This window comes from Microchirus variegatus (genome assembly GCF_963457635.1).
Source record: "Microchirus variegatus genome assembly, chromosome: 11".
NCBI classification, from domain to species: domain Eukaryota; kingdom Metazoa; phylum Chordata; class Actinopteri; order Pleuronectiformes; family Soleidae; genus Microchirus; species Microchirus variegatus.
In genome coordinates, this window is record NC_139812.1 from 19,485,704 (window position 1) to 19,497,977 (window position 12,274).

Sequence of the window (12,274 nt, forward strand, 5' to 3'; positions counted from 1 at the left end):
ACTGATGAATAAGCACCTCCCTCTCCCCTCTCCTCGTCGTATCACTTGCCTGGGCTCGATGCTGAGGAGGAGGAGGAGGAGGAGGAGGAGGGTCAGAGCGGCGGATGATATAAGCGCAGAGTTTTAATGAGGGCTGCAACAGTATAGTCATCTACTCATCTGTCAGTCATAGGCTTTTCATCATCATCGTCCCCCTCCCCCTCTTCTCCCTCAACCCAGAGTGAGACTGTGAGATGGAGGGGGCGGAGTGAAGGGATGAGAGGGAGGGAGAGCGGTAAAGGAGCAGGGGGGGGGGGAGGGGGGAGACGGAGAGCAAGTGATGCGCATCACTTATTTATGGCTAATAAAATGTTCTGCCCTCCTGTTTCGCTCTCCCTTGTCTACTTTTCCCCCCGGCGTGATTTTGGATTCACCTGATTTCAACAATGTGGACGCAAACATCTGTGTCATCAGTGTGTGTGTGTGTGTGTTTGTGTGAGGGACTGGTTTTAGAGTTTGGGTCAAGGGTTAGGGTTGTAATAGTTAGGGGCAAGAAAATGAATAATGTCTTAGTGTCCTCGCTAAGAATGTGTGTGTGTGTGTATGTGTTAATCTATTATTAGTCCCCTTGTGTTATTAATAAAACATACACAAGACACAAAAAGAGGCCATGCTGTTAATTTAATCCATATAAATAATGTCAACGACGGCTGTTTATTTGTATCGACCAGTCATTTAAAACCGTAAGGGTTAGGGTTAGACGTTAAAGTTAAAAGTGTGCAGCTTTGTGCGTGTTTGGTTTGTGCCGCCTCGTGTGCAGACTTGGAGCGCGTCGAATCCTGTTGTGCAAGCTCGTGTGTGCTCAGGTGTCACAGCGCACAATCAGCTCGTGTGTTTCCTCAAATATGTATAGAGAAGTAGACTCACTCTGTGTGTGTGTGTGTGTGTGTGTGTGTGTGTGTGTGTGTGTGTGTGTGTGTGTGTGTGTGTGTGTTCACTGAGGTTGTGAATAGGGTGAAGGGTGATGCACTTGACAGCTGTGCTCTGTTGTGGCAGGTGTGTGTCGAAGCTGTATATGTATCTGCAACACGCCCTTGCCTGCAGCAGAACGTGCTGTGTGTGTGTCTGTATGTGTGTGTGTGTGTGAGGGTTCAATGCATACGGAACTGTCAGCTGTTGTGCAGCTGTTGTTTGTGTGCTTTAGTCACTGGCTGGAGGTTTTTTAACCGTCTGTTTCAAACACACACACACACACACAAACACACACAAAATCTCTCAGTATTTCATATTTATATTTACGTTTGACGCCAACAGATGAGATGATGTTCAGCTAATGATCCAGCAATTTAGTGTCAGTATCACAGAATTTTTAAAAAATTACTTTTTCCATGTTCTCCAATGTTAAATAATGCGTACGCTGGTGAGTGAATGAGATTCGGCCCTGCCCCTCGATAACTCGGCCTTTTGATGAATATTATCAACATAAATCTGAGTAATGACTCAATCAGTTCAGTGGTGCGTGTGAGAGGTGGCTGACATGGCAACACTGAAGTATTATTGTGCTAATGTTTCATATGAATAAATGACAGGATGTTAGGGATGGATGTTTGTCTCTCTCACACACATCTACACCACATTGTGGGGACCAAGTTCCGGACCGGGCATAATGTCCCCACAAGGAAAAATGTCCCCACAGAAAAGGTGTTTTGCCAAGGGGTGGTCCACACAAGCATAGAAAGACAAGAGCGCACACACACACACACACACACGTCTACATGTCTTTACCACATTGTGGGGACCACGTTCGGGACCAGGCATAATGTCCCCACAAGGAAAAATGTCCCCACAAAAAGGATGTTTTGCCAGGAGCATAATGTCCCCACAAGGAAAAATGTCCCCACAAAAAGGATGTTTTGCCAGGGGGCTGTCCACACAAGCATATAAAGACAAGAGCGTACTCACACACACATCTATGTCTTTACTGCATTGTGGGGACCACGTTCGGGACCGGGCATAATGTCACCACAAAGAAAAATGTCCGCACAAAAAAGGTATTCTGCCAGGGGTGGTCCACACAAGCATATAAAGACAAGAGCGTACACAGACACACACACACACAGTCCTTTAATGCTGACAGTTACATGGACATATACAGCCTAATGCATACAGAGCAGCTATTCAACAACCACGCAGAATGCTAACCTGCATCTGATACAACAGGCTTTTGAAACCTGTGCCAAAACTCAAAAACAATCCAGGATAATGAGTACACACACACACACACGCGCACGCACATGCGCACACGCACACACACACATCAAAGGTAAAGAGGCAAGGCCAATGTTTATTGATCTCCAGATCTATTTTTTGCTCATGGAAATAAATGTAACACAAACCAGTTCTCAGCCAGAGGTGAACAGGCAAATTTAAAACCTGTGTAAATAAGTCTGTGTGTGTGTGTGTGTGTGTGTGTGTGTGTGTCTGTGTTCTTATACAGGTGTCTTTGTGAGGACCAAGAAGTGGGGAAATAAGGAAGTGAGGACACCCCTAAAAATGGTTTTCTCAGGGTTAAGGTTTGGTCTGGTTTTATGGTTAGGGTTAGAGAATGTATTATATCTATGAATATCCTCATTATGACTGCTATACAAATGTGTGTGTTGTGACCTTCTTAGGACTAGTAGAACTGGTTTAGTTTTAATTGTGGTTAGACATTAACTGGTTCTGGTTAAGGTAAGGTAAGGGATAATGCTCGTCTAATTTAATGGAATCCACCACAGTGTCCTAAGAATAATAGCTGTGTGTGTTGTGTGGTGGGATATAAATACCAGGATATGAAATGTATATTTCTTTTCAGTCCATATATATATATATATATAGAGAGATTTTTTTTTCTATTGAACTGCATGTCCGCATACTTTTCCCGTAGACTGAAGGTGATCAGCGGATTAATCGATTCCCTACATGTGGAAACATGAATGCCATTCCTGAGGAATTGGTGTGATGTGCCGCTGTGATTCATGAGGTTCTGAGAAAAAAAAAAAAAATTGGTTCTATCGTTCAGTTTCTCTTGAATTTGACCCGGTGACATGAAAAGTTAAACGCGGTCTTTTGGTAAATGAAAATGTCTGATTTCTTTGGAAAATGCAAATAGACTTTTGACTTTGCTGAGAGGTGTGTATATGTATGTGTGTATGTGTGTTTGCTGGTATTCCTTATGTTGTGGGGACCTCAATCTGTTCACACAGTCACATTATGGGGATTTGTCTTACATTATGAGGACAAAAAATCAAGTCCCCATAATGTAAATGACTGCATTTCAAGGTGAAGACGTGTCCCTACGAAATGTTCATGCTACAATGATATTCTACCATGAAAGCAGGGCATCTAAGTAGAAGGATGCAAAATCATTTCTTTATCTCAAACCAGAGCTAACAACAGTGGTGGCAAAACCACAACAGAACATCTCAAAGTCTCAATAACTTGATCAATTTTAAAGTGTTGTCTTGGTCTCATGATGTGGAAAATTTGAACATGATGATGAAGACGACTGTTTGAATACAAATCCAAAAGCCAAACATCCCTACGTTCTTGTGAGTTTTATTATAGTGGATTAACAACTCTCAACGTTCTCTATGGACGCTAAATGGTCACAAAAGGTTGTCCAACAAAAAGCAGTGAAAACGCTCTTGAGCTGTTGTACATTTTGTATTCGGCAAGCTTGTACGCGAGACACTGAGAATATTAGTCCGTATGTTATACAAAATGAACCCATGCTTTGATAAGGTCCCTCTTTAATGTGATCAGAGTACATACAGAATAATGTGACTATCGCACAACATGTTGAACTGTTGAAAAGCTCGAGCGAGTCCTCAGCATTCATGTTGAAACTCTGGCCAAGATGAACCTGGAATCATCCAGTGTTACCTACCAAGGCAGCTCAGTGCCTACAAAACACACCCTGCCGGCACGCCTGGGTCAGACAGCGAGTGTTGTAACCAGTGATAGCGTCTATGGATCACGCTCCAAAAATTAATCACTTGTTCCTGGTCCCATTGGGGACATTTGCGGAAAATTTAATCCTAATCCGTCCGTGACTTTCGAGTCATATTGCTAACTAAAGGACACATTATACTTCTCCGACTGCGTAACCACGGAGACCCCTCCAGCCTTCTCCGTCATACGCACTGCAATTTCCTGCCCGATCAGTAGGGGTCACTATGCAAGGTTGTTGTGGCAGTTTCTTACTTTTCTGTGTCACGGAACGCAGTTTTAAGATCATTTGAGGCGAGAAATTGGCAATTTAGAGTCTAAACATGTGCTGTGTGTATTAAGATATGACGTATTTATAGTTTGGCAGCGACGTTGTCGGCGGTGATCAGCTCCGCCTCTGTGGACGCTCGGTGCACACTGTGGCCGGCACAGAGCAGCATTAGCTCAGCCTGTCCTGAGGACCAATCACAGCCCTTGTCGTCTCCGTTGTCCCTTGACAGAGTGACCCTATGTCCTCTTCCAGTGGAAATCCGGGGGTAACGGACACTTCAAAAATATTTCGTGCAGCCGGAGACGACGCAGAGGGCTCTGCGTAAACTACGTAGAGCACTTTACGCAGGAGTATAAATTGGGCTTAACGGACAGACAAACTCCTCCTCCTCGGTGGAGGTAAATATCCATGTGCTACTCATCTTGAACACTAGAAGAAATAAAACAATCACATGGCTGGTCACTTCCTGTCATATGGTACCACATGAATGAATTTACGACTAAATGTTCAGTGCAGTTCGATGACAAAAATCTGATATAAAGTGACTTCAAAGACGATTCCCCACTTCCAGTTTTTTCCGTTTTTATTTCTCTCTGCCGCTGCTTTCGTTTTCCCAGGCATCGGCCCGGGACGCAGCTGTAACCTCAGCCACTCGAAGGTCGCGCCGACACTGTACCATAAAAAAAAAATAACCTCATGCCCAATAAAAGTTGCGTAAAGGTTCACTAACTGCCGCACAGCACACTCGCCAGATGGATGTGCTTTATGAGTCAGAAAATAAGGAGCAGCGACACCTGCTCGCAGTGACTTTAACCGTTTGCGAGGATCGCCACGCGGCGGTTCGCTCTCTCGGCCACATGGCACCGCGAGGGTTTTTCCTGACTCTTTGTCCCACTGCACCAAAGGCAGCCGAGAGACTCTCGTCATCTGTGGAGGAGGATCATCAAAAATCTAGAGCAGGCACTGCACTGTTTCCTCGGGGGGGGGGGGGTGTTTCAGCTCCCTCCTCTCGCTGTCACAATAGCAGCGACCAGCTGAGACTCTCAAGGGTAAGAGTTAAGAGTGCAATAATTAAAAATAGATTCATTTAAGCTTTCTCTGACGAAAGCAGCCCCCCGTCCTCCTTGACTTCCCTTGCTCACCCCGGTCTCCTTGTTACCAGGAGAAAAGCTACTGTCAAGTGCATCACACACACACACAGGTAGTGCATTCCTCATGTTGCCATGGCAGCAGCAGCAGGCATGAATGAGTTGTTGAGACAAAAGTTGTCCCTTCTGGACGTGCAGTGCAGTAATAATGTCTCTTAATGTCGTGATAGCATCATGCTAATGCTATGGAATGCAATAGCTTGGTTTTAAAAATGCTAACACGTTGTGGTAACCATGTTATTTACAAAGTAATACCTTACTGTACACTATTGTCACAGAGTTATAACTTCACATTAAATAGTTTTGGAATCAATAGATTATTTGTAATTACTACAAAAACATATTAACCACTGTCTCTGCAGGTTTCAACAAGTCAAATTTAAGACTTTTTTAAGATCATAATAATGCAATTTAAACCCATTTCAAAGACATACTGGCAAAAAAAGTACAAAAGACACAAATAGTTGAACTTGTAATTTGGCTTAGTTGTGGGCTTTCATTAGGTTTTCTCCGCTGCTATGCTAAGCTGTAACAACGCGGCGCGCGCACAGCACACTAGCTAGTGGTGCTCGATAAATTGTCACCGGGTAGCACAGGTGGCCTACTTTAGTTCCGTATTGCAGTCATGTTATCGCATCCTCAAAAATAGAAACATTTCAAAGAGAGACTGAAGTTTTAAATAAAGGTAACGTTGATAGATTTTTTTAAGACCTTTCAAAATTGTATTTAAGACCTTTTATGAGAGAAACATTTTAAGGCCTTGAATTCAAATGATTGGATTTAAGACTCTTCAAGACCCCGCAACTTCTTTTCTTTATCAACTTCTTTACCTTATTTTATATTGTATGTGGCCAGAGCATCAATTATCAGTTAAAAGTGTGTATAAATGCATTTAATTCCGTCTTCTGCTGAGTATATTTTGCACACACCAATACATCATTTGTCAGGTGTGAGCACAAATGATAGCGACACAGTTGTGACTCACTTTTTGGGACAATGCAACGTCTTCTGATACTTTTTGATATGAAGACAATCGGGTTAACGAGTTGAAACGAATCCTACCTTTTGACCCAAACACGCAGTTTCTATTATTATAACCAAGCTATTGTTTGGCGATACCTACGACGATGAAGGCACCATTAGAGCTGAAACTGTTAATCGATTACTAAATGAATCGTCAACTATTTTGAAAATCGATTAAAACAAGCTTCTTAAATGTGAATATTTTCTTTTGTTTCTTTGCTCCACATAACAAATAAATCATTAAAACTGAATCATTTTGGTTTGTGGACAAAACAAGACATTCGAGAACATAATTTCCAGGTTTGACAAACACTAATCAGCGTTTTTTTTAAAGCATTTTCTGACATTTTATGGACCAAACGATTAATTGTGAAAATAATCTTTAGTTGCAGCTCTAGGCAACATAATATTTGAGTTATCAATCATTCGGCAGGCAGCGCTATTTTGTTTAGCTCTTTTACTGTCACGTTATTACAATCTCACAGATACTTTCTCAGTGAGCGTCTTCCTTTAAGTTATTATTTCACCTTCCTTTTGAATTTTTTAGTGTGTTGATGAAAATTTGAATTTGCTGTCGTCATTGACATTGGGAAACAATGAAATGAATTGATTCATATGAATTCGGAAGAGATTAAATGAAAAAAAAGGTGAAAAGCAAGCGTTCACTGTGTGTACAAAGTCTTCACATTTATGACTCGCATAGAAAAAACAAACTGTATTTTTGAAACAGTACAAACTGGAAACGGAAACACTGTGCGTTTGTAAGTCATGTGACTGAACTGCTCAGCTGAGAAACACTTCTTTCCTGTCTGGGGGGGGGGGGGGTTAGGGCACACACACACACACACACATGCTCAAACGACGTACAGTGTATTTTTCCCACCACTGGTGCCATAAATCCACTGTATCACATACAGTATAAAACACTGGGTATCACTTGATAGCAAAAAACAGTTTTTTCGATAAGTGAATGTCTTTCATTAAAGCAGTTAAAATACACCGCTCTGACTTTTGAGGAGAGGCAAGAACATCAGAGCCAACATGTTCAGCTGCCGCATGAGTGAGATTCACGTGGAAGTGAGAAGAAGAAGTAACGACTCTGCAAAAATGTGTCCGTCTGGTACAAAACTCGGCTTTTTCTTAAGACAAATCAGTGGCGTAAGAAAGGCCTTTCCAAAAACCCATCAGTCACCTCTCTGCCCACTACTTCTGCTGCTGCTTCTTCTTGGCTGGTTTAATAGGGGTGATCTCCTCCTCCTCTTCGTCATCATCATCCTCGTCCTCATCCTCAGACAGATCAGAGTCTCTCGCTTGTGAGGCTGCACAGGAACAAAAGACAGTGTTAAATAAGAGTATCTGAATTCTGGTGGCAGATGTAATCATAGAGCAGAGCAGAGCTTTCCCTTCACAACTGGTTTAAGTGCATATCACAAAAGTTTTTTTTACAAACGTACACCTCAAACATGTCAAAAGGTCTCTGTTTTCATTTTCATAGAAAAGAGATTTTCATTGCCAAAAGAAATGTCTCACTTTTCATCATGTCATGACATCAGGTCAAAATTCAAGAGAAAGTAAATAAAGGTATAAGGCATTTCCGAACCTAATGAATCACACAAAAAATACTGCACTGTGAGATTAGAGCTTAAGGCCACATTACACTTCTCCGACTGCATAATGCGTTATCCGACTGCGTAACCACGGAGACACCTCGAGCCTTCATACTTCTGCGTCGTGGATGGATACGCGCTGCAATTTCCCGCCCGATCAGTAGGGGTCACTGCGCAAGGTTGTTGTGCTTTTGGCTACAGTGAGCAATGGCGTCCGAGAGAGAAAGACTGTTATTGTTGAAACAGTGGCCATTTCTCACTTTTCTGTGACACGGAACGCAGTTTTAAGATCATTTGAGGCGAGAAATTGTCCATTTAGAGTCTAAACATTTGTTTATTAAGATATGACGTATATTTATAGTTTGGCAGCGATGTTATCGGTGATGAGCTCTGCCTCTGTGGATACTGGGTGCGCACTGTGAGCCGGCACAGAGCAGCGTTATGTCGGCCTGTCCTGAGGACCAGTCGCAGCCCTTGCCGTCTCCGTTGTCCCTTGACGGAGTGACGGACACTTAAAAACTATTTTGTGCAGTCGGAGACGACGGAGGCTCTCTGACAGGCTCTGCGTGACCTACGTAGAGCACTTTACGCAAGAGTATAAATTGGGCTTTAGATCAGGCCCTGCTGCCACAGTCTAATTTACAACAATAACAGAGCCGCTGAGAAGTACCTCAATACCTGGAAGTGACGTAATTAGCACGTCAGCTCTCAGAAGTGCAGCTCCCCCTCTGGAAGGGTGGATGCACTGCTACTCATTATCAAAGTTGGACTCGTCAGAAGACGCTGCGGTTCAACATCCGGAGCAGGAGGATCTGCTGTTCAGGAGACGGGATCCTTTACGTCATGATTCCAGGCTTTCTCAGACCGCTTGCAGAGCCCGAGTATACAATAAAACCCAGCGTTCTCAGCAATGGCTGAACTGCTTATTTCTAAACTTTAGGGCTTCATAAACGAGGTAAATGCAAATACACACCAAAACTCTTATTGGAACTTCCAGGTCTATGGGAGCTTTAAATTGAAACCACAGCCAGAAGAATGCAAAACAATGGAGGTTTAAAAAGGGCGTTAGTTACCGATGAGGTGCAGTCCACTGACAGTGACTGGTCCTGACCCGGACCTTAGTCGGATGGTCACCGGGGCTTTCAGCTCAAACTCTCCCAGACTGACCTGCAGAGAGAAGAGTAAGCTCCAGCCTCTGCTGTGTGTGACATGAACCTGTGTGTGAATGTTTTTGTTGGTTTTACCATGGGTAGACAGCTGATATGAAGGTTGGCGATGGGCACTGAAATGGTCTTTCCTTTGTGGTTCATGGCTGAGACTTCCACCACGTTACTCTCCTCCTTGGCACCTTCTCCTAGACAAACCTACACAAACCACAGATATGTTTAGAGGCCGATTATTCAAACTACCGCCTTCATACATTCTGTTGATTATTAATAAAACACATAAGACTTCAGGACCAAACACTTTTATTGGCATCAGCCAAGAACTCAATTGTCTATTATTCCTTATTTATGCAAGTTAAAACGTGTTCTTTGCTGAAAAAGGTGTCATTACCTGTTTTAGAGGGGTGGGTCAAAATATCGATTTGGTGATATACCGTCGTCCTTCCTCTTGCAATACGATAATCCATACGACAATTAACAAATTAAAGACGCTTAAACTTAAGTAAACAGTCCCTGCCAGTTTCACTTGATGTCGCCTCACGGTGGCGCTGCTCAAATGAATGAAGGAAACTTGGGTGGAAGTTACCTGGTCAAAGAAGAGGGAGTTTACAGCGGGATAATGGCAGAGAAATCTACATTTAGAGATGCCCCATCCACGGTCGACACATAGACTTTATGCACTTCGTTCTCCATGTTGTGAATAAATAGAGAAATCCTGCACTTTTAACTTTTCACAGAACCTTTTTGTTTTCTTCAGTTAGTTATATATCTTGATGCATCGCTATACGATTGTCTTGCAATATATTGACTATCACAGAATAGAGATATTATTGGTATCGAGGACCATGTGTCACATATCGTGGGGTATTATTCTGGATACTTGATGAAATGACAACGTGATGATAGGAAAAACGAGAAATACTCTTAAAAGATCACAAAGACAAGTTAACTAGGGCCGAAACAATTACTCGATTCATCCTTTATTAATCGTCAACTATTTTGACAATTGATTAATCAGTTGGAGTGTTTTTAAACTGGGTTTTGGAAAATCATTCAAAATGCTGTAAAACCCTTGGCAGTTCTGCGCAGAAAATGGCTGGCAGCCAATGCGTTAAGGAATTAGAACAAGTTTTCTGATTTTTCAGCTTCTTAAAGGTCAATATTTTCTCGTTATGTCCCTCCATGAGACAAAGAAATCATTAAAACAGAATAGTTTTTCGTTGGACCAAACAATTACTCAATTATTCAAGAAAATAAACGGCAGATTAATAGATTATGAAAAGATAACCTATCCCTCCACTAGAAACAGAGCCACCATGGCATCACTTCCTATCCCTATCCCTATCAGTTATTACCACCAAAAATCATTGTTTTTTCATTCTAATTATTATTTGTATTACTGATTTTCCACCAAGTATCAGAGGAAGCTCGTGTACCACTGATAGGCCACGTACCACAGTCTGAGAACCATGGAGCAAATAAGACAAACATATGTTGTCGCTATCAGTATGAGCCATAAATAAAGGCCGGTATTGATCAAACTCGAGTGTGGACTTTACACACTTTTATCTTTCCACGTGGTGATAATGTGACGACACAGGTTTCACAGTACGTCAGGAGTGTCAAACTCATTTTCTCTGAGGGCCACATAAGCATAATGGTTACCCTCAAAGGGCCAGATGTGACCGTCATACAGAATAAACGTAACCAAATATAATGTAAAATAAAGGTAACTACTCCGTATCATATTGCTAAATAACGTTCTGTATATATTAATTATTAAAGTTACACATCTGATGCATTATAGATGTAACCTGATCCGCGGTGGTGATGCCGTCACTTTGCGGGTAACTCAATCGTCATGCATTGTGGGAAATGTAGTTTATGGTCAATGCGCGCCTTAAAGCAGCATAGACCTATTTAACACACATTTTTAAGACCAATTAACCACTGGCGGGGCACATGAAATGACATGGCAGGCCACATCTGGCCCCCGGGCCTTGATTTTGACCAGAGGCGCTGTTTGTGAACAGGCAAGGCAGGCAACTGCTTGGGGCCCCGAGCTGATAGGGGGCCCCCGACAATTGGAGCCTGAGGGCTGTTTTTACTGAAATGTGCAGTGAGCAGCCGCCTCCCCTTCCCCCTTAAACAACAGTGGGCGATTTGCAATGACATCTCAGTAGGAAACCTCCCTAAAGGGGCCCCACCTCACTTTAACCTGTGTGAAGTTATCGTTCTGCAAGTTGGAAAATGAAGAGGATTATTTACAGTGTAATGCATAACTTTTTTACTCAGTTTATATATGTTTTTCGGTTATTTACAGTATTTTATTGTTCTATATATTTATATTGTTTTATAATGTGGGTTCTTTACAGTGCAATGTTTTTTTACTAAGTTTATATAGTTTTTTAAAAGCTATTTACAGTATTTTATTGTTCTTTACATTTATAGTTTCACACACTTTTTAATTACAAGGTTTTAACATGTTATTTCATTCAATAAAAAAAAATATTTTGAACTCATACATTTTTCGTTGGTGTCAGATTATTTATAACATAATGGTAATGAACACTGGTTGGAAGGGCCCCCTGGGAATTTTTACTTAGGGCCCCTACAGGCTCTAGAATCGCCTCTGAGTTTGACACACGTGCAGTACATACTGTTCTGAGCTCCAGGAAATGCTCCAGGTCCAGCTCCTCCTCGTCCTCCTCTTCTTCGTCTGCCTGGAAAGTGTAGAAAGGCACTTTGGAGGAGAGCTCGCAACCTGAAACAAACCAAAAAAAAACACCCAAACCGCGATTAAACACCGACTCTATTTCCTGTTCAACATTACAAACGCACAAAGGCTGTGAAATGTTCGAACAATTTCTGTGAACACCGAGGCAGAGTCACAGAGGAGACCCACGTGCGCGCGGACACCGACACAAACTATAACGACGTAAATGTTTCTTACTGAAGAGGAAACTGTCCAGCTTGGTTTGGCCGCTCATTCCGACCTCTGAGGACTCGTCGTCGGGGAAAGACATGTTTTTTTTTATTTTCCTCAAGTGAACAAGAGCAAGGGTTTGCAAAGCGTCCACACGTTACTAC

The 12,274-nt window shown here is 42.3% G+C and overlaps 1 protein-coding gene across 1 annotated transcript; it reads right to left on the bottom strand.

Annotated features, from left to right (window-relative positions):
* Positions 1–7,304: 7,304 nt before the first annotated feature.
* On the bottom strand, positions 7,305–12,274 carry npm3 (nucleophosmin/nucleoplasmin, 3). The gene is made up of 5 exons (XM_083897668.1): positions 12,138–12,274; positions 11,845–11,948; positions 9,263–9,382; positions 9,092–9,185; positions 7,305–7,730 (listed from the first exon to the last, which is right to left on the bottom strand). Exons 1-5 carry the CDS (start codon positions 12,208–12,210, stop codon positions 7,615–7,617), a joined length of 507 nt encoding a protein of 168 aa, XP_083753794.1. The 5' UTR covers positions 12,211–12,274; the 3' UTR covers positions 7,305–7,614.